This window comes from Pygocentrus nattereri, chromosome 21 (assembly GCF_015220715.1).
Source record: "Pygocentrus nattereri isolate fPygNat1 chromosome 21, fPygNat1.pri, whole genome shotgun sequence".
Lineage (NCBI taxonomy): Eukaryota > Metazoa > Chordata > Actinopteri > Characiformes > Serrasalmidae > Pygocentrus > Pygocentrus nattereri.
Window position 1 is genome coordinate 29,634,307 of NC_051231.1, and position 23,986 is coordinate 29,658,292.

General features: G+C 39.6%; 1 protein-coding gene across 1 annotated transcript in view; it reads right to left on the reverse strand.

The window, feature by feature from the left end:
* tafa4b (TAFA chemokine like family member 4b) overlaps nt 1–23,986 on the reverse strand; it is a 94,204-nt gene that overhangs the window by 41,272 nt on the left and 28,946 nt on the right. Inside the window, exons 2-3 of the mRNA XM_017710535.2 lie at nt 11,098–11,187; nt 9,783–9,898 (exon numbers count right to left, since the gene is read on the reverse strand). Of these exons, the coding sequence (XP_017566024.1) occupies nt 9,783–9,897 (115 nt within the window). The 5' untranslated portion in view covers nt 9,898; nt 11,098–11,187. The remainder of the gene's footprint in view (nt 1–9,782; nt 9,899–11,097; nt 11,188–23,986) is intronic.

The following is a 23,986-nucleotide window of genomic DNA, read 5'->3' on the forward strand; positions in this document are numbered from 1 at the left end:
AAACACGGACTCACTTCACTCTGCTTTAAGCTTTAGCTCAACTATAGCCGCTTCCTCCCCTTTCCATCTGGAACTTTTCCTCAGAAGTAGAGCAGCTTATTGTAAAATGTCTCTCAGCATTCGGCTGTTTTACGAGTCTGAAGTCGCTTCTTATTCGAATTTTTCCGTTCCACCTTAAATTCTTACTGAGGCACCGAATGTAGCTGCTGCACCATTTAAGGAGGAACAGGGAAATTCAAAAGAGAAGCGACTTCATCTTCACAACGTTTCAGTGTTTGAGAGTCTCTCATTGCAGATTTAACATTCCAGGAAACTGCACTGCTTATAAATGCGAACAAGTCCATTCGTCTCCAAACGTCTTAAATCTCTGTCTTTTCACAGATACTCACTCAGCAAGACTTCACTGCTATGTGACCTGCAGTCTGTACACCATTTCTCAGTCACTGAGAACCAGGGCTTTCTCACTTTGGAGCCAAGATTCAGCGTCCAGTCTCAAAAATACTTTACTAACACAGTGACTCCTGACTCTCTACAACGAGACCAAAACTGAAGTTATGAAATCACTGAATTAAATGAGCAGGACGACAGTAACGCACTGCGTGGACATCAATTACCACTGGATCTTATGTCACCCTAACAGCACATTTCCCACCCCTAATAAATATATATACTTTTGTTTTTACTTTTACTCTCTATTCACTTCTGATTCTCTGTTCTTTGCTCTCTGTCTTTGATTCTGTTTCTCTCATTGTTTCTCTGTCTTTGTTTCTGTTTCTACTCCTTTTACCTTTTATCTCTTTCTTTCACTCTCTCACTTGCTCATTCACTCACTCCCTTTGTCTCTTTTTCTCTTTCTCGTTTACTTTTTATCTGCCTCTTCCCCTCCTCTGTTTCTCTTTCTCTCCTTTTTCACCCTTTATCTCCCCCTCTCTTTCTGAGCTGTCATGTCCCACACACAGCATCAATCAATCTGACATTATCTCAGTTTAACAGCCTCCAATGTGGTTAAATCAGTGGATGTATGCTAATCTAACAGGTTGTTTGTACGGCTGAGTGGCCCAGCAGAGGCACCTCATTTATACGCAAATCTATCTCCAATAAAGCCTACTCGCTGTGACCACACAGTCCTCTCTGAGAGAGAGAGAGTGAGAGAGAGAGAGAGAGAGAGAGAGGGAGAGGGAGAGAGAGAGAGGGAGAGGGAGAGAGAGAGAGAGATTGATGTCCATGCAAAGCACCTGTCTTTGTGTTTTTCCAGGCTGATTCATTTATACATAAACTCTGATTCTCAACAAGTCAATCATAGGTGATGATCAGTTTGATGCTGTGAAATGATCAAGGCCAAGTCTTGTTGAAGAATGATCTAATCTAACCTGCACTAATCTACAACACAGCAATACACTGCAAACAGTGTGCATCAAATCAGCTCAGTCCCAGACAGAAAACACAAATAATGTGAACCCCTCCTAAAAACGTAGACATCTTAGAAGTGAAATGTGTTGAAAATATTAAGTTAGTAAAAGCTTATATAAAACGCATTTGTTGGTAAAATGATGGTGTGGTTTGAGGAATATGGTCCAACGTCAGATATGGCTAAAGCTAAAGCTAAGGAAAGGTTGACATCTTCAGGGGAAGGTCTGATGTTGTTTAATCATAGCTAGCTCAGGGGGTCGGCAGCGCAAATGTTAAGAACATCCCTTTTTGTCCTTTCAGGAAATTCAAACCACCTTGAGAGGCTCAATATTTAATGTTCATTTTACCATCTTGGCTGTAAATATGTAATGTTAGTGTAATGTGTCATGTATAATGTAATGTTAGGCTAAAAATGTGTAATCTAAATGAAAACACAAACTTACTTTGCTCTGCTTTAAGCTTTAGCTCATCTGTCGCTGCTTTTCTCACATCTCTGGCAGGAAATGTTTCCTCAAAAGTAGAACCGTTTCTTGTAAAATGTCTCTCAACGTTCAGTTGTTTATGAGGCTGAAGTCACTTCTCATTCGCCAGCTTCTTGTCCGAATTTCCCCATTCCACCTTAAATGGTGCGGCAGGCAAGCTGACTTCAGTTTGTGACTTTTTAGTGTTTCACCGTTTCTCGTTGCATATTAAACATATCGGGAAACCAGCTGGAGTGAACATAAATGCAAAAAAGTTCATTCATCTCAAACTTTTCAGTGTTTGTCTTAAATCTTTCTCTTTGCCTCATCATTAGCTACTAGCTAGGCGAGATTGTTGCTATGGTGACGAGCAGTCGTCGACCCAACCTTCAGATTTAAAGGGTGAATTAGCAGCTCTACATTAACCCCAGTGTTTAAGACCATTCATTGTTAAAACTGTGTTGAATGATCAGCTTTATTTTACTGCAAAGGAAGATTATTTTATTTTTACCTACAAATCTAATTCTGCTGTGGAGGCGCAGCAGGACAGTAAAAGAGCTGCAGCCACATGTTGCCGACCCCTGGGCTAGCTGATGTTTATATAAAGGTGAATAAACCTCACAAGCCTGGCCTGATGTTGTTCAAACATGAGGTAGTAGCCAATTTATGCATATATTAACCTGAGTGAAGTTTACAGCTTCAGCTACCAGCCAGACATTATAAATACATGCTTTATTATCAGATTTGACCAGCTGAAGGCTATAGAGCTAAAACTAAATAACGATCACATCTTCAGATTGCTGAAAACATGAGGAAATTTCACAAGGCTAGCTGATCACTGCATAAAACTAAATAAAATTCATATCTTCAGCTAACGGCCAAATGTTAAAAGAGGACACAGCACTGCCAGCTGATGGCTATAAACCTAAGTAAAGTTCATATCTTCAGCTGACAGCCAGATGTTGTTCAAAAAAAGTTCAATATGGCCAGTGATGGCTATATAAGTAAAGCTAAATACAGCTCACATCTTCAGCTAAAAGGTAAATGTTGTGAAAACCTGTGACAATATCAGGTGGCTAGCTGATGGCTATATAAAGCTAAATAAAGTTAGCAATTTTCCAGTAACAGCCAGATGTTAACTCACAGCTATATAAAACTAGATAAAGTTCATATCTTCAGAGACATCCAAATCTTGCTAAAATGTGATGATCAATCCAGCGAACAACTATGTGAAGCTAAATACAGCTCACATCTGCAGTCTGACAGCCAGATGTTGTTAAAACATGAGATAATATAATCAACTAACAGACAAACCATGAACTTGAGTTAAAGTAGAGGCACCCAAGGTAAAATATTCCTCCAGTAAAAGTAGAAGTTCCTCCCTTTAGACCTCAACTTGAGTAAAAGTACTAAAGTATTTACATTCAAATGTACTTAAGTATAAAGTAAAAGTACTAAAAGAGTAATTCTGGCTCTGATGTCCTGTTATCATTTTTATAACCAGACTGGCTTCATGAACTCATTTCAGGTGAAAGTCCTCCAGCGTCTCTCTTGGTAAACCAGTCTTTTAATAAAACGTCATTAATTAGTGACGCTGATGTCTATTAAAATGATCATAAGCACAAAACACTGAAGGTAAACAGTTTCCATCAGGGAGAACCGAGTGGCTCTGAAATCACTTTTTACACACAAGCAAAGTTTCAGTTTCAGATTTATTTACAACTTAGTTCCAAGTTTAAGTTGAATAAAAACTGGCTTTAAACTCAGGATCACAGATGAGCTCCTTTACTATGTTGATCTGTAGGCGTCTGTTCATAAACATAAACCAGCCCAAACTCATTTACTATAAAATGAAATGGTGTTTGTAGAAATTCAGAAAAAAGCCGCGTCAGTCTCGACTGCATATGTGGACATATTTCTATATTGAGCTCTATTTACACAAAGTTAGGTTAGTTCATCATTTATGTTGAACAGACTCTCCCAAAGTTTTACGCTGCTGTGCTGACGTTGAACCGCGTGCTGCACTGGGTCGTTATGACCAACAGGTCAAAACCAGCTCTAAACAAAGTGACCGCTGGGCCCTGATTGGTGCTCTGGCTTTGCGCTTCTTTCATGTTGACATGTTACGTTTTCATACACACAGAAACCAAAAGGAACGACAGATTTTGCATAATGTAGTTTAGTAAAAAGTAAGATATTTGACTTTGACATGTAGTGGAAAAAGTCAAAACAGTTGCCCAAAATGGAAAAACTTCAGTAAAGTACAGAAAAAAGTACACAAAAAACAAGTACAGTAACAAATTATATTTACTTCATTACTGTCCACCACTGGCATCAGAGATGGCTAGCTGAGCAGGATATAGTGAAATACAGTTCACAGGCAACAGCCAGATGTTTTTCAACTGAGATTTATTACTATTTAAAGTTGTTTAGGTACCTTGAAGTTAAATAAAGTTAATGTCAGGTAACAGCCAGATGTTGCTCAGACATGAGCCAATATCAGATGCCTAACTGACTAAAGTTCACATCTGGTAACAGTTGGCTGTTGTTCAAACATCAGAAATGGTCAGCCGATGGCTGATAGCTAATTACAGGTCAGATCTTCAGTTAACAGACACAAACATGAGTGTCGGCTATGCAACAGCTATGCAAAGCTGCTTACAGTAACAAAACGGTAGAAATATCAGCTATGGTCAGCCGATGACTGTATAGCTGTAGCTAAAGCCTTGCTGATGACTGGCGGCTGTTAATACATGAGACAACATAGTCGCTAATAGTTCTGTGAAGCTAAATAAATTTTACGTGCACAGCAAACAGCCTCAGCTTCTTTTCAAACATGAGACAATATTAGAAATGGCTAACTGAGAGATGTATAGCTAAAGCTCATCACAGTTCTCATCATCAGGTTTACAGCCAGATGTATTTCAGTAGCAGGTATAGCCAGTGGCTACATAAAGCTAAATAGAGTGCAAGTCTTTATCTAACAGCCAGATGCCTTTAAATGAGACTATATCTGACATGGCTAGCTCGGATAAGTTGAATGTACTTTAAAAAAAAAAATTTGAGGAAACTGGTTGGCATAAAAAAATTAAGTAATGTGTAATGAAAATTTGAGGTAGAATAACTATAATTTTTTTAGGCTAACATAAACACATGCTTGTGCAACTCTGAATTTGAAATTTAGCTATGTTTCATTAGCTAATTTAAATATTTCTCCTAATTCCTGGCAGAAGCTCTTATCCAGAGCGACTTACAATTTGATTATTTTACACAGGTAGGCCAAGGTGGTGTTAGGAGTCTTGCCCAAGGACTCTAATTGGCGTAGTGTAGGGTGCTTGCCCTGCTGGGGGGTTAAGTGATATTGACCTCTTTGCCAAACACTGAAGGGTTAAGCTTTACTGTGAACGTGATCACTGACCAACACAAACAGCCAGTCATCAGCAAGGAAAACATTAACCTTCACTCTTAACAACACAATGTCAGGCAGCTGAGCAAAGCATACATAAAAACATACGCCTGAGGAAAGGCAGTCTGGCTGGAATGAAAGCTCCCTGACGGTGAGTAAAACAAATGTAAAGAAATACTCACTGTGCATATATATGGAGCCAGGAGCCAATGGGAGACAAATACAAGTTTCATCGTGCTAACAAAACAACCATGTAACTGTATTTTACAGCTGACTTAGTTTCACTCAGTTTCACACATTTGTTCAGCAACTTAGAGAAAATTTTTTTAAAACCAACAGAGATGTCATTTTTTTTAATATGGGGTTTCAAAGTTGCCATAGCAACAGACTAAACGAAATAGCATTAAGTTAATTCAACTGAAAAAGGCTTTTTGAGTGTACAAAATAATCAAAAATGTTCCGTTAACTTAAAATTGTTGAGCAATATGTGGGATATACTGACTTTTATGCACAAAAGACTTAATTTATTAGAGTTAAAACAATCAAACAAATGGGATTTTAACATCTTAAGCTAACCGCCTGGTTTTGCTCTAATAAGAGGCATATCCCACCTGGCTAGCTGAGGCCTAGCTGGTTAAAAAAAAGATGTTTTAAAAAAAGTTCACATCTTCTACAGCTGGATGTTTTTAACACATAAGAAAATGTGAGGCATGTCCAGATGACGCCTATATGAAGCTTAATAAGGCTTACATTTCCAGGCAACAAGCTTTCCCAGATGGCTAGCTAATAAATAAAGCCAAACTTCACATTTTCAGACAACAGCCAAATATTGTTTACACAGGAGTCAATATAGCTAACTGATCGCTATGTGACGCTAAAGACACTCACAATATGTGGCTAGCTGGGGGCTTTACAGCTCAAGCTAAATATGTTTCATATCTATACGTAACCGTTATCTATACATCAGAGTTGGATGAGGTTAAAATAATGGATTAAAAGTCAGTACAGCCAGCTGACGGATAAGTGATGCTAAATAAAGCTCACATTTTCAGATATGGCTAAGAGATGAGAGCACTATTGCTAAAGCTAAATATAGTTCATGTCTTCAGGTGACACCCAGACGGCTTTCGAATGAGACAATATCTTATATGTCTAGCCGGCGTCTATATAAAGCTAAATAAAGTTCACACCTTCATCTAACAGCACACACTATTCAGTTATGAGACAATATCACGGCTTGCTGACAGTGATATAAAGCTAAATAAGTTTCACATTTTTAGCCAGATGTTGTTCAAATATGAGGAAATGTGAGGTATAGCCAGCTGACAGCTATATAAGGTTCACATCTTCAGCTGTTTGGTTTCCACTAGGTCACACCGAGTTCACGACAGGTAAGCAGTCAGCGTGTGAGTTAGCACAGGCCGACGCTAACGAGCACCAGAGCAGAAACACTCTAATGGACTGTAGCTGGACCCTCAAGTCATTTCTCATTTCATGTCCGGGGTGTTAGTGAAGGCAGACTCGTTTCCCTCGTGCTTTTGCCACATAGCATGCCAGCTTTTAATTGGATGTGTCAAACCCTCACGCAGGCTTGAGGTGCCATTTTGGGGATGTTAGACGTGGCGCGTCCGGCCTTTCTGTAACGGAGAAAGGGCTGATGAGCGGAACGGAGCCAAACAGCTCAGAAGGAAAGAGGAAAAAAAAAAAAAAAATGAGCCTTCAGTGAATATGGTTTGTTACTTTTGCGTAGGCTAACCAGAGGAGGCTGAGAGCAGGAGGCTGATGGGCCTCAGAGGGAGAGCTGTACAGGTATATTAGAGTGTATATGTTTGTGTGAGATCATTATATACTATGCTATTAGAGCACACAGTGTCCACGGCCTTATTACTAGCAAAATAAACCTGACCCAGCGAGCTGTCTGCCTCTGCAAACTTGGCAGGCCAGGCAATAAGGCCATTTTAATGTAAAGAGAAAAAGAAGGAAGGGAAAATAGCCTTTGTGTTGGCTCTCATGGATGACCATCACTCAGTCGCTCTCATCTGGTTTGGGTGGATATTCGGACCATCCATTCCTATTAGCGCTTCACAGCAGCAGGGCCCTAACAAGGCCGAGTTTCTCAGCATTTCTAAACCTTCAGAGCCACCGTGTGGCCACCAGTGGTACTGCAGCAAAACAGAGATGCAGCATCTCAGCATCAAATGACTGAGGTACGAGCATATGACAAGCACTTGAGACAGAAATATATGCAATTTGGACATTCAAGAGGAGCGTTTGCACTTTCGTCGCTCTCCGCCAATTACTCTGTTGCCACTTTTTTTATTTTTTCTGCAAATATGGAATTTTGCCGCAGTTTTTCTCCCAATTAGCAAGGACCCCCAGCACCAAAACGAGGCAGAAGATGGTTCAAAGTGATGAGTGTTGTGTCCGCATGTGACGGAAGGGGCAAAATCTGACCTTCACAGCAGCACCAACGCTGTAATTACTGCTGTGGCACTAAAAAAAATAAAAACAGAAAATGAAAAAATGTTAAATAAATAAATAAACGAACAAATAAACATTACCTCTGCTCTCTCTCTCTCTCCATCAGAGAGGAAAGAGAAACATCATCAGTCAGAAAAAAAAAGCAGAGCGTGATGATGCTGGTGGCATTTCTGGTGGCCAGAAAAAGGTCACCTTGCATTAGTATCAACAAAACAGAGGACAGGCATAATTAAAGAAACGGGCGTAATTAAGCAAGGGCCGCAGCTGTCTTTGGGGAAGGACTTTGCATATTATGAATGATGCAGGGACTAGGGCCGAGAGTGACCTTTCGCCATGCTAAAATATTTATGTACTGCTGGTCACCGCCTCGCCGAGAGCAGAGCGTTTCATGAATTATGCAAATCAGAATTAGTTAGCTCATGGGTGTCAATTAGCGGGGGAAGTGGACATTATTTCAGTTTTGCTCTTTTTTTTCTTTTTCTCTCACTTAAAAAGTGTGTGTGGGGGGGGGGGGCGGGTGTTAGGACACAGTGAGGTGCGAGGAGGTTTATTGCATGGCCATTTAACATCATACATATTAATACAGTCATTACGGAATTGTCCTTCCCTATCCACAGGAAACCTCCTCAGCGTGGGGACTGGAGCGGAGTGACTTTGCACTTCCTCTGCAGCCATGGACACACAGCACTGACCACACTCCTGTAAGGACTCAAGTGACCCGTCATAAAACTAACCAGTTTAATCCAGCATAAATTTTTCACTATCTGCTATGAAACACATTTTACTTCAATGGGCCCCTCTAGGTGCTTAGAAACAAACTCCTTTTATTCTACTGCCTTTTCTATAAACTGTAGGCTTATTATTTAGTTATTAAGCCAGTATGAATATTTTTAATTCCACAATAAAACACTTTATGGCAACACTTTATATTCAGGGTCTTCTCTAGATGCTAAGTAAATGCTCACTTTGTGTTTAATCCCTCAAAACTGTAGGCTTATTTTTCAGCTATTAATCCAGTATGACTTTATAGCAAACACTGAGATAATGCTTTATTTTGAGGGACACCTGTGGATGCTTAGTAGAAGCTCACTTTGCCTTTAACCCCTCAAACCATAGGCTCATTATTCAGTTAATAATCCTGTATGAATTCACAGTGTAGGCTTATTTTTCAGCTATTAATCCAGTATGACTTTTTCAGCATCTACCATGGAACGGTTTATGATAATGCTTTATTTTGATGGTGCCTGTAGATGCTTAGCTCACCTATTCTTCAACCTCTCAAACTCTAGGCTTATTATTCAGTTTGTAATCCAGTATGAACTTTTTTAACATTTACCTTCAAACACCTCTGATGGTCTCCTGTAGACACTTAGTTAAACCTCACCTATTCTTTAACATTTCAAACTGTAGGCTTATTATTCAAATATTAATCCAGCATTTTTTTTAAAGTTACTATGATAAAATATGATATGGCATTTTATTTTTATGGTCTCCTCTAGATTTTCAGTAAATTCTCACTTTGTATTTAACCCCTAAAACTATATAGAGATATTATTCAGTCATTAATCCAGTATGAATTTTTCAGTTTCTACACTGAAGCATTTTAACACTATATTTTTATGGTCCCATCTAGATATTTATCAAATAATTACCTTGTATATGACTCCTAAAACTGCAGGCTTATTATTCAGTTATTAATCCAGTATGAATTTTTCAGTATCTGCTATGAGCGCTGTATGGAAATGCTTCATTTAGATGCTTCCCTGTAGATACTAAGTACACGCTCACCTTGTCTTTGTAGAAATAAGCAGTAGCATTTAATTGTAAAGGATATTATAATCAAGCTTAAACAATAACTACAGTGAATTAAACATTTCCTACCCTTTTCATTTGAGTGCTAAATGTCATGATCCTTTTCACAACATTTTTGGTGTCCATTCTAATGTATGATCAGTCGGTCTGAGCCACTGTGTCTCCAGCTCCCGAGTAATTAATATGACCAGCTGCGGGTGACCCTGGGGTACCTGTACTTCCTCGAAGGGTTCGGGTTCCCCCAGACACCGATCGGCATGACAACATCACAACGGCAACTATGAAGATGACCCGCAAGAGCCACATGGACCTCCCCGAGGGTCCCATCCTGAGAGAGAGAGAGAGAGAGAGAGAGAGAGAGAGAGAGTGTGAGTTTACCCCACACTGCAAGTTTGCTGTGTGTATAATAATAATTCACAAATAAATATGTGTGGTTACCACATTTTTCATTAACAGAGATAAACCCTGGACAGATTCCAACATACAGAGTCACCAGTCAGAAGGAAAGTTCAAAACCGTTTATCTTTCACTTTCATTATTTAATAGCTTTTTTTTTTTCATTTCGAAATCCCAGCTAACACTATGGTGCTACTTATGAATGAATGACTATGGTGCTACTTATGAATGAATGACTATTATAACACTATGAATCCAGATCACCATATATGTTGACTATTTTACAATCCAGATTACAATTTCATCCATTATAATGTATAATTGACCTATCCGTGCTTCACCCACACATGCTTTCTTTTCATGGCAACTGCTGTTAGGTTGGATAAACTTTATAGATGCTGGCAAAAATGCCATTCAACATAATAGGATACAATACAATGCAATAGCACACCTTGTTTAGAGTCGCTACATCACTCTACAGAAAATGCACTGCTGAGCTGGAATGTGTTGTTGTAATTGGCAGTTGGCAGGTTTTAAACAATGCCAATGTTAGCTCCATAACAAAAAACGTTACCTGATCAAACCTAACAATGTGACCTTCTGCAGGCATACAAAATAATTATCATTTGAAGTTCTACATGTAGGTGCACTGTTAGAAATAAAGGTTCTGTGCAGGTACATTCGGATATTCATCAAGGTACAAACAATGTGAAGGTACATCAGTGGTTTTAAGGTCCAACTGGGGACGTTAAACACGTTTTTCCACTAGGCATTTGTACCTTTTCATAACCGAATGCTTTAAAACAGAACAATGAAATAAAAGGCCTGGAGACAAGAGTCATAGAAAATATCATTTCAGTGCATTATGCTACTGTTGTGTTCCCTGACTAAAGGTACTGCAATGTACCCTTGAGGGAACCACCCCAGTCAAGAGGGGCAGTGCGCTAGTGACAGTTTACTGCCTGGATTTCTGACAGTGTGTATTAGTAATTCTGTGCTGTAGTTTCTTATTAGATTAAATAGAATTTTGGCCAATGTTGATCAATTGACTCTAATATTCCAAAATCAGTGGAGATAAATTCTTCAGATTGTTGCATTTTCATTTCGCTCAGTGCAGGGATGTAATCTCACCCAGCGGTCACTCTCTGCCCAAAACTGTCCAATCACACCGTCTCCCACCTGCCGGACGAGTCAGACATTTCACACCCCTCCTCTGAAAAACTGAGAGAGAGAGAAAAACAGTAAGACATGAGAGAGAGAGAGAGAGAGAGAGAGAGAGAGAGAGAGAGAGGGAGAGAGGGAACAGTGAGGGAGAGATAGAAAGACAGAGACAAAGTGAAAGAAAGAAGGGAAAGAAACAGAGAAAAATAAACAAAGATAGAAATAGAAACAAAGATAGAGAGAATAAAGAGAAAAGTAAACAAAGACAGAGGGAGAAAAAATTTGAGAAAGAGAGAGAGAAAGACAAAAAAGACAGAAACAGAAAGACAGACGGAGAGATGGAAAGATGGAGAGAGAAAGAAGTGGAAAAAGAAAGACAGAAATAGAAAGACAGAGAGAAAAACCGAGAGAGAAAAGGAGAGAAACACAGAGAAACAGAGAGACAGGGAGTGAAAGGCAGAGAGAGAAAAAACAAAAAGAGAAAGTAACAGAGGAGAGAGAAAAAGAGGAGAGAGAAGAAAAACAAACAGAGAGAGAATTAGAGAGAGAAAACCAGAAAGAGAGAGACACACAAAGAGAGAGTGGTAAAAGAAGTTGAAAGGAGAAACAGTACAGCATAGACGAGAAGAGAGAGAGGGGGAAGAGGGAGAAGAAAAAGAGAAAAGAGGGTGAGTGAAAGAGGGACACCTTCAGAGAACACGGCCCCGGGGCCCCAGTTCACACAGTAAGAGCAGAGATGAAGCTGATTTATTGTTTACAGTGTCTCACCTCCCCGCCGGCTTACAGTGATCTCATGATCAAACTCATACACTACAGCGGAGAGAGACCACCAACAGAGACACACACACACACACCTAAAGCAGCGTCTCACTGAGGTCTGTCTCTCCCTCCACACACACACACACACACACACACACCTAAAGCAGCATCTCACTAAGGTCTGTCTCTCCCTACACACACACACACACACACACACACCTAATGCAGCGTCTCACTGAGGTCTGTCTCTCCCTCCACACACACACACACACACACACACACACGTACACACACACCTAAAGCAGCATCTCACTAAGGTCTCTCTCTCCCTCCACACACACACACACACACACACACACACACACACACCTAAAACAGCGTCTCACTGAGGGCTGTCTCTCCATCCACACACACACACACACATAAAGCAACGTCTCACTGAGGTCTGTGTCTCCCTCCACACACACAAACACCTAATGCAGCATCTCACTGAGGTCTGTCTCTCCCTCCACACACACACACACACGTAAAGTAGCATCTCACTGAGGTCTGTCTCTCCCTCCACACACACACACACACACACACACACACACACACACACACACACACACACACACACACACACATAGACACACACACACACACACACACACACACCTAAAGTAGCGTCTCACTGAGGTCTGTCTCTCCCTCCACACACACACACACACACACACACACACACCTAAAGCAGCATCTCACTAAGGTCTGTCTCTCCCTACACACACACACACACACACACACATAATGCAGCGTCTCACTGAGGTCTGTCTCTCCCTCCACACACACACACACACACACACACACACACACCTAAAGCAGCATCTCACTAAGGTCTCTCTCTCCCTCCACACACACACACACACACACACACACACACACTTAAAACAGCGTCTCACTGAGGGCTGTCTCTCCATCCACACACACACACACACATAAAGCAACGTCTCACTGAGTTCTGTGTCTCCCTCCACACACACAAACACCTAATGCAGCATCTCACTGAGGTCTGTCTCTCCCTCCACACACACACACACACCTAAAGTAGCATCTCACTGAGGTCTGTCTCTCCCTCCACACACACACACACACACACACACACACACACACACACACATAGACACACACACACACACACACACCTAAAGTAGCGTCTCACTGAGGTCTGTCTCTCCCTCCACACACACACACACACACACACACACACACACACACACACACACACCTAAAGTAGCGTATCACTGAGGTCTGTCCCTCCCTACACACACACACATACACACACACACCTAATGCAGCGTCTCACTGAGGTCTGTCTCTCCCTCCACATACACACACACACACACACACACACACACCTAAAGTAGCGTATCACTGAGGTCTGTCCCTCCCTACACACACACACATACACACACACACCTAATGCAGCGTCTCACTGAGGTCTGTCTCTCCCTCCACACACACACACACACACACACATACACACACACCTAAAGTAGCGTCTCACTGAGGTCTGTCTCTCCATCTGCATATAAACTCTTACTCTGATTTCTTTCGGATTTCTCAGTCTCCACATGTGCAAGAACAGATGCTGATACCATAAATAAGTGAGCAGTGTACATTTTTGATGAAATGAAGAATTTAAATATTATTCATCTTCTAGAGGATGTGTGTTCATATTTTTAGGTAATGTGGCGCAAGGTTTTTTTTAAAAAGTCAAGGCATGAAGTTTGAATGTTTTCTAGTATGTAGTATGCATGTGTAGTATGTAGTATGCATGTATGAAACCAAATATATCCTTCACCAAATGAAGGATTTAGATATCCTTCATGTTCTAAATAATGTATGTTAATGTTATCTGGTAAAGTGGTGCAAGGTTGTTTTTTTTTTTAAATCACAGCATAAAGAGTTTTACATTATGTTTATGTCATATATCTTATGTATATATCTTCTGTGAGTTTATTGGCTGGTTGCAAAGTAGAAATCTGATTACAATCTGATCATCTGGTCATGTAGATGTTATCTGATTACTCAAGTGCATGTAAACACAATCAGATGACTGACAAAATTTGATTTTTTGCAGTTATCGGATTATTAAGTGCATATAAATGCACTCAGTGTTTCAGAGGGAAGTACAGAGACCGTACTGTGCAGAAGTCAGAGACCACCTTTGATTTATTTAATTTCAAAACTGCCATTAAGTACAATTTCAAAGAAATCTGCAGAGAGACTTTACCACAAAGTTCAGTCTCAAGGCCTGTTTACACAGTGGCTGATTTTTATGAACAGATGTCTGTAATGTGTATGTAATATAAATGTAATTTTACATATTACATATATTAATCCTGTCTTCCACACTGAGAGCGAAACTGACAGACTACGACACTTAAAGTCTACTTCTTCTTCCTATTTTGTCTTCTATGGATCTGTCTGTCTGTCTGTCTGTCTGTCTGTTGTCTGTCTTTCTGTCTGTCTGTCAGCTTCTCTGATTATTGTTCTGGCAATAAAATCTTAACAGGGTAAGAATCTCTTTTTTATGATGCATTAGTATTATTATTATTATCATTATTATTTATTACCATTATTATTATTATTATCTTTCTAAGGATTACATGAATATATTTTGGATTATTAAAAAATAATGGCAACCGCTAGTCGCATAGCGAAAAGAATGGTGGCAAAGGCAAAGGCTCAGGCCTATGATGAGCTGTATGAGAGGCTGGACAGTAAAGAAGGAGTAAAGGACTTGTATTGTTTGGCTAAACAGAGAGATAGAGCTGGAAAGGATGTACAGCAGGTTAGGCTGATAAAGGATAGAGAGGGAAATGTACTAGTGAGTGAACAGAGAGTGTTGAGTAGATGGAAGGAGTACTTTGAAGAACTAATGAATGAGGAAAACAAGAGAGAGAGGAGGACAACGGGGGGAGAGATAGTGGATCAGGAAGTGCAGAGAATTAGTAAGGTGGAAGTGAGGGCAGCTTTAAAAAGGATGAAGAATGGAAAGGCACTAGGGTGATGTGCAGAGCTGCAGTAACTACAGAGGTATAAAGTTGATGAGCCACACCATGAAGGTATGGGAAAGAGTTGTTGAAGCAAGGCTAAGGCGAGAGGTTCAGATCAGTGAGCAGCAGTTTGGTTTCATGCCCAGGAGCTGCATTGTGTCTTTATGGATCTAGAGAAGGCACATGATAGGGTGCCAAGACAGGAACGGTGGTACTGTATGAGGAACTCAGGTGTAGCTGAAAAGTATGTTAGGGTGGTGCAGGACATGTATGAGGATAGTGAGACAGTGGTGAGGTGTGCAGTTGGAGTGACAAATGATGTTTGCAGATGACATTGTAATCTGTGGTGAGAGTAGAGAGCAGGTGGAAGAGAATCTGGAGAGGTGGAGGTTTGCACTGGAGAGGAGAGGAATGAAGGTCAGTAGAGACAAGACAGAATACATGTGTGTGAATGAGAGGGAGGCAGGTGGAAAGGTGAAGATACAAGGAGTAGAGGTCGTAAAGGTGGATGACTTCAAATATCTTGGGTCAACCATCCAGAGCAATGGACAGTGTAGAAAAGAGGTGAGGAAGAGGGTGCAGGCAGGATGGAGTGGGTGGAGACGGGTGTCAGGGCTGATGTGTGACAGAAGGATAGCAGCAAGAGTGAAAGGGAAGGTTTACAAGACAGTAGTGTGTCCTGCTATGATGTACGGTTTGGAGACTGTGGCTTTGTCTAAAAGACAGGAGGCTGAGCTGGAGGTGGCGGAGATGAAGATGCTGAGATTTTCGTTGGGAGTGACAAGGATGGACAAGATTAGAGATGAGCAGATCAGAGGGACAGTGAAGGTGGAGCACTTTGGAGATAAAGCCAGAGAGGCCAGGTTGAGATGGTATGGACATTTGGAGCTCCCGGGTAGAAGGAGAAGAGGTAGACCTCAGAGAAGGTTTATGGATGTAGTGAAGGCGGACATGGAGATGGTTGGTGTGAAAGTAGAGGAGGCAGTGGATAAGGCAAGATGGAGGCAGATGATCCGCTGTGGCGACCCCTAAAGGGAGCAGCCGAAAGAAGAAGAAGAAGAAAAAATAATGGTAACCAAACTTTTCATTCAAATTTCATTTAAAACAAGAAATATTAATTAAAATATTCTTCATCTTCTAGAGGATGTATGTTCATATTTTCAGTTATTAAGTCTACGTCACATCTGCTTCTGTGAATTTATCGGCTGGTTGTAAAGCAGAAATCTGATTACTACCTGACTCCTGTAGACCTGGATTTCCCTATCAACTGATTACTCATGTGTTTTTTGTAGTAGTGTGTATTAGGAGTATGTAGTATGCATTTGTAGAATGTTGTATGTATATGTATTTCGAAGTATGCATGTGTAGTATGTAGTATGCATTGTTTTCTATTATGTAGTAGGCATGTGTAGTGTGTAGTATGCATTTGTATGATGTAGTATGCATGTTTTTTTTTGGATTTCTCAGTCTGCACATGTGAAAAAACAAACTGCAGTACCGGAAATAAGTGAGCAGTGTTGCAGAGAGATGCAGCAAAACACTTTTGAAGCGACGCTGAAATGAAATACATGCTTGACGAAATGAAGGATTTGAATATTTTTAATCTTCTAGATGATGTATGTTCATATTCTCAGATAAAGTGTAGCAATGAAAAAAAAAGTTTTGTTATGAAGTTTGAGCTTTACATTAAGTTTATATTCTGTGAGTTTATTGGCTGGTTGTAAAGCAGAAATCTAATTACTATCTGACTTCTGTAGACCTGGAGTTTCCCTTTTATCTGATTGCTCAAGTGCATGCATGCACTATTGTTTTGAAGTAGAAGTGTGCATTTGTAGAACATTGTACGCATATATATTTCAATGTATGTGTAGTATGTAGTGGGCATTGTTTTCGAATATGTAGTATGCATGTGTAGTGCGTAGATTGAATGTGTAGTATGTAGTATGCATGCATAGTATGCATGTGTGGTGCATAGTATGCATTTATAGTGTGTAGTATGCATGTGTAGTATGTAGTATGCATTGTTTTCTAGTATGTACATGCATGGTTTGTATGTGGAGTATGTAGTATGCATGTGTAGTGCATAGTATGCATGCATAGTTTGCATGTGTAGTATGTAGTATGCATGTATAGTATGCATGTGTAGTGCATAGTATGCATGTGAAGTATGTAGTAGGCATTGTTTTAGACTATGTAGTATGCATGTGTAGTATGTAGTATGCATGTGTAGTATGTAGTATGAATATATAGTATGTAGTATGCATGCGCAGTATGTATGTGTAGTGCATAGTATGCATTTGAAGTATGTATGTGTAGTGCATAGTATGCATTTGAAGCATGTATGTGTAGTATATAGTATGCATTTGTAGTATGTATGTGTAGTGCATAGTATGCATTTGAAGTATGTATGTGTAGTGCATAGTATGCATTTGAAGTATGTAGTATGTATGTGTAGTATATAGTATGCATTTTAAGTATGTATGTGTAGTGCATAGTATGCATTTGAAGTATGTAGTATGAATGTGTAGTATGTAGTATGCATGTGCAGTATGCATGTGTAGTGCATAGTATGCATTTGAAGTATGTAGTATGTATGTGTAGTATATAGTATGCATTTGTAGTATGCATGTGTAGTGCATAGTATGCATTTGAAGTATGTAGTATGCATGTGTAGTGTGTAGTATGCATGCGTAGTATATAGTATGCATTTGTAGTACATAGTATGCATTGTTTTCTAGTATGTAGTATGCATATGTAGTATGTAGTATGCATTTATAGTATATAGTATGCATGTGTAGCATGTAGTATGCATGTGTAGTGCATAGTATTCATCTTCTAGATGTATGTTCATATTTTCAGGGAAAAGTGCTGCAATATTTAAAAAAAAGTCACAGCATGAAGAGTTTTACATTATGTTTATGTCGCGTCTTCTGTGAGTTTATTGGCTGGTTGCAAAGCAGAAATCTGATTAAAATCTGATCATCTGGTCATGTAGACCTGGAGTTCCCCATTATCTGATTACTCAAGTGCATGTTAACACTATCAGATCGCTGACAAAATCTGATTTTCTGCAGTTATCGGATTATTAATTGCATATAAATGCACTCAGTGTTTCAGAGGGAAGTACAGAGACTGTGCCTTTGATTTATTTAATTTCAAAACTGCCATTAAGTACAAATTCAAAGAAATCTGCAGGGAGACTTTACCACAAAGTTCAGTCTCAAGGCCTGTTTACACAGTGGCTGATTTTACGAACAGACATCTGTAATATGTATGTAATGTAAATGTAATTATGCATATATTAATGCAAAACTGACAGACACTTAAAATCTACTTCTTCTGTATGTCTATCTATCTGTCTGTGTTCTGAAAATTTACTTGTTAATTCACAACAGCTTCATATTAAATCTGAAGAAAGAGGAAAGTAACCCCATGCTAATCCTAAAGTAATCCAATTATGTCATGTTTAGTGTAACTGGTTAAACTCTGGTTCATTTAATTGGTACCTATTTACATTGTCAGTTTAATCCACTTTGCAGCATACAGGCTAAAAAACAGCCCAAAATCAGGCGGTATATTTAAATCTACCTGATAAACTACAGACAATCTCCATCTATGGAGCCCCAGCAGGCGAGTTGCTCTCTTTTGCCCCCTTGTGGCCGCATAATGTCATTACTATCTACACTTTTAACCAGTTACAGCTTAAATTAGTAACAGGACAAGTTTGCGTGACAATGAGAATACAGAGAGGGAAAAACAGAGAGGGAGGGAGTGAACAAGGAAGAGAGAAAGAGGGAGAGAGCGAGAAATAGAGAAATATTAAGACAGAAAAAGAGAAATGAGAGTGAGAGAGAAAGAATAGAAGAAAACAGATAAAGAAGAGTTGTTGAGATGTACAGAGAGAGAAAAATAGAGACAGAAAAAGACAAAAAGAGAAAGAAACAGTCTTAGATCAAAATATCATTTACAAGCAAAACAGTGCTGAAGAGGCAGCAGCAGTAATTCAACCGACTGAACTGAAAAGTTCTTACAGTATAGAATCTAAGAAAAGTAATAAAGTCTAGCTCCCCTTTAAACATATGTCGCATAGGGGTATGAGGCCTATATGGAAGGAAAATGTGCATACATTTCTTTATCTCCAAAATATATGATGAAGATATGTACAATGTGATGGTTTCCAAATGTATTTACAAATATATTCTTCATCCTAAATAAATGAACAATATGGGAATATGTGTGAAAGCTTCACACTGAAATTCCAATAATATTTACTGTCAACATATGAATATCCACTATATGGCCAAAAGTTTGTGGACACCCGACTTTCATGCCTATAAAAGCTTGCTGAACATCCCATTTTAAAACCATGGCCACTAATATGGAGCTGCCCAGCTTTTGGCTACAACAGGCTCCACTCTTCTGGGAAGGCTTTCCACAATGTGAATTGGAGTGTGTCTAGGAAATGTTGCCCATTCAGTCAAAAGAGCATTTGCGAGGTCAGACACTGATGTTGGATGAGAGGGCCTGGATCACAATTGACGTTCCAATTCATCCCAAAGGTGTTCAGTGGGGTTCAGTCAGGAAACAGGAAAAGGGCCTTCCCTAAACTGTTGCCACAACGTTGGAGACATATAATTGTCTGAAATGTCTTTGTATGCTGTAGCATTAACATTGTCCTTCACTGAGGCCAAACCCTCAAAGCTAAACCCAGATCATTATCCCTCCTCCACCAAACTTCACTGTTGGCACTGTGCATTCCAGTAGGTAGCGTTCTCCTGGTATTCACCAAGCCCAGATTTGTCTATCACAATGCTAGACAGTAGAGTGTGAGACATCACTCCAGACAATGTTTCCACTACTCAAGAGTCTAGGGGCAGTGTGCTTTACACTACTCCAGACGACACTTGGCAATGCACAAAGTGATCTTAGGTTTATATACACCAGCTCAGCCATGGAAACACATTTCATGAAGCTCCTGATGCACAGTCCTCATGCTCATGTTGATTCCTGAAGCAGTTTAGAACTCTGTAGTGAGTGATGTAACAGAGGATGAATAATTTTTACACGCTATGCACTTCATAGCTGAGATGTAAACAAAGTCATTCAGAGAAGTTTGACATGAAATGGAATTACAATTAACATTGTAGTAAAACTTACTGACCCACTTCGTGACTGAGCTGTTGCTGCTCCAGGGTGCTTCCATTCCACAATAATAGCACTTACAGTTGTCTGGGGCAGTTCTAGCAGGGCAGACATTTCACAAAACTGACTTGTGGCAAAGGTGGTATCTTATGACAGTAACACGCTTGAAGTCACTGAGTAACCCTTCGACTGCTGTTCATTTTAAATACACTGTAGAATACATATGATTTTCTGGGTTCACATGATTAAAATAATGTTGTTGAATTACTAATAGTATGTAAGTAATAAATACATTCTGATGAAGCCAATGAAGCTTTCACATAGATATAATAAACTGCACTGCTTTTTTAATGATGTGTGTGTGTGTGTGTGTGTGTGTGTGTGTGTGTGTGTGTGTGTGTGTGTGTGTGTGTGTGTGTGTGTGAGATTAGGAATGCAGCATACAGTGCAGCAGCACATTCCCCATTCTCTTTACACACGCAGGTGCACAGTGTGCATTTTTATCACCTCTGTGTTCTGACACACTCATTAAAGCACACATACACACACACAAACACATACACTGCACAGACATGTATTTGTCTATAAATGTTAACACGTTCTCACAGTGTAACACCCTAGCTGACATCCTTTATCTCTCTCTCTCTCTCTCTCTCTCTCTCTCTCTCTCTCTCTCTGCCTTTCACACCCACACACACACACACACACACACACACACACACTGCTGTGGCAGGCAATGACGTCAACTCATCATCCTCTTTCATTTTCCTGCTATTATCTTCCCTCAACACGTCTGATCCAAATCTATTACACTGAGAGAGAGAGAGAGAGAGAGAGAGAGAGAGAGAGAGAGATAAAGAGTGATTGAGACAGGAAGAGAGAGGAATTAAGAGAAAGAGGGATAAAGAGAGAGAGGAAGAGAGAGGAAATGAGTGATAAGAGAGGAAAGGAGAGAAAGAGAGAAAGAGATAATTGAAGACAGAGAAAGAAGATTAGAAAAAAAAGGACGAAAGAAGAGAGAAGAAAAGAGAAAAAGAGACAAAGTGAGAAATAGTGGATGAGAGAGAAGAGAAAGAGGATAGATAGATAGATAGATAGATAGATAGATAGATAGATAGATAGATAGATAGATAGATAGATAGATAGATAGATAGATAGATAGATAGATAGATAGAGCAAAGACAGAAACAGAAAGAGAGAGAGACTCCCAGGTGTGTGTCTATCTCTCTCGCTCACTCACTCACTGTCGGTGTTATTTATGTGGTGTATTAGTAGAAGTGCTCTTGAGGAACTGGGGCACGGCGGAGTTCATCATGAGGAGTGGAGGCGTCTGGAGATTGTTTTGATTTGCACCTGGCTTGACCTTAATCACACACACACACACACACACACACCATCAAACACACCTCATTGACATGCACTTTGAAAAACGACTCCTACTCCAATAGGAAATCCATTTCACATACAGCTCTGTGCAAAAGTCAGAAACCATCCTTCACTTATTTCATCTCCAGTCCTTTAAGTACTGGTTATTTATTGCTCAGCATCAGGAAAAAACACAAAACATATATTTAACAGAAAATTAGACAGATGCCTCCTGAACTAAATATAAGACCACATTTCTCAATATCTAGGTCAGCGGTCGGCTCTTTTACTGCCCTGTTTCAGATCCACAGCAGAATTAGATTTTAGGTAGAAATAAAATAATCCTCCTCTGCAGTAAAATAAAGCTCTGATGATCTTTCAGCACAGTTTTAACAAAAAATGGTCTTAAACACTAGAGTTAATGTAGAACTGCTAATCACCATAGCAACTCAGACTGCTGGTCACCATAGCAATGCAGACAACAATATCATCTAGCTAATAGCTAAGGAAAAGGCAAAGAGAAAGATTAAGACAACATGGATCATTTAGAGACAAATGGACACATTTGCATTTATAATCACTTCAGCTGGTCTCCTGATACATTTAATCTGCAAAAAGAAACTGTTAAACACTGAAAAGTCGCGAAGATGAACTCAGTTTCTTGCTCAAATTCTACTTTTGAGGCAAAGTTTCCTGCGAGAGATGCGAGAAAAGCGGCTATAGCTGAGCTAAAGCAGGGCTCTTCTTAATATTTTGGTTGCCGACCCCTAATCTGCTGCGTCCACTCTGTCTTCATTACACCATCCATCTCCCATAGTGCTGAGTCATCTTCTTACAGAGGAAGGATGGAACTCACAGTGGAAGGATGGAACATCCTCCCTGTGGATGTTTTCAGATCTGAAGCAGTTTGATTTTCTCCTCTCTATATAAGATAAGAGCTTTATGTGCTGTTTATCTGTTGGGAGCAGTTTTGGCGTCTACCAGGTCTTCCAGGTGGTTGTTAGGAGTCACACATTCTCTACAACCTTTTATTATTTTTGCCTTTAATTTTCCTTAGACGTTCTTCTTATGCAAGTGGATTATTTTATATATCTTCTAAAAAAAAACCTTGCACTTAATCATCCTTTTGAGTGGAAAGTACTTAAATGAAGGGTGGACATTTGCACAGGTCTGTATACATACACACACAAACATTACTGCAGACAATAAGGAAAAATAGAAAAACAAAACCTTTCTAATACAAGACAATAGTGTTCTTAAAGAAGCCTTTATCTAGCATTTAATATTTCATTCATCATGTTACGTAATATTCTGTGGTTCAGCATTGCATCCCTCAGCCTCATCAGTTTGATAGAATTTATGATTTGGTATCCGTTTTGTGTTTTCCTCCATCAGGGTTCTCTAAATATAACACTCAACATGCATTATGGAAAATATACAATCACTGGGATCCCCCACATGACAATAAAGAAATAGGTAGATGTAGAAGTTACAAATGCAGATGTGCTATTTGGTTTCTAGCAGTAAGGTTAATTATGTGGCTTCCTTTTGCACTGACCAGCTAGGTTTCATGAGTCTGCCCTATATTGGTTTTTCAAGAGTACCCTTTAAAGCTGCACTATGTAAGATTTGGAGATTTCAAGACCCCTCTGGTGGAAAAATGTTATTGCATGCAACGCATGGAATAATATTTTGTAACGTGGGTTCACAGATAGTTAGTTCACAGATAGTGGGTTCACAGAAAGACAACTCAATGAAACATGCTGGTGTTTTAATGATACAAAATGAAAAAAACATTAAGAAATAAAAATACAAATAATAAAGAATAACAAACAACAAAGCCACTGCAGATGTTGCTCGCTGCACAGGCCAATATATCCTCATAAATGTACATATTCTGCTCTTAGTCTGGTCTATTTACTTTATTTCTTAATGGTCATTACCTGCCATTAAGAGTCAGTGGTCCAGTTTAAAATAAATGGATAAAAATGCATAAAACAGTGAATAAAGAGAGGCCTTCCAGGGAAAAATACATATATATGGGTCAAATTCTGTGTGATTTTATCAGTAGTTTAGAAAAGAATGCTGTCAAGTCACTGACAAAACCTGCTCTTCATTGTGTTTTTCTTACTTAGATTAAAAAGTAACAATAAGGAAAAAGTGAGATATTCCACTTTTTTCTCCAGTTTTGTGGTGGTCCTACCCTCTCACAAGGTCTCCCTGTCATATGGTGATACTAAGCTGGGAGAGCAAAGGCTAAATCATGCTTCCTTGAAGACACATGAATCACCACAGTTAATGCAGCATCATTGGACAGTTCAACATGCTTAGCGGTGAATGCTAACACTGTTACGTCAGCCAACAGATGCCCATTTTGGCAAGAATAATGCTGAGTGATGGTGGCACTCACCCAAAAAGACTGAGGCCAATTGTGCTCTCTTGGACTCCATGGATAGCTGTGGCATCACCATGGCAACTGTGGTAATGCTTAGACAGTTGCACAACTTGGGAGCAAACTTTCGTTCACCCAGTACCCAGACTCTTCTAATTAGTGA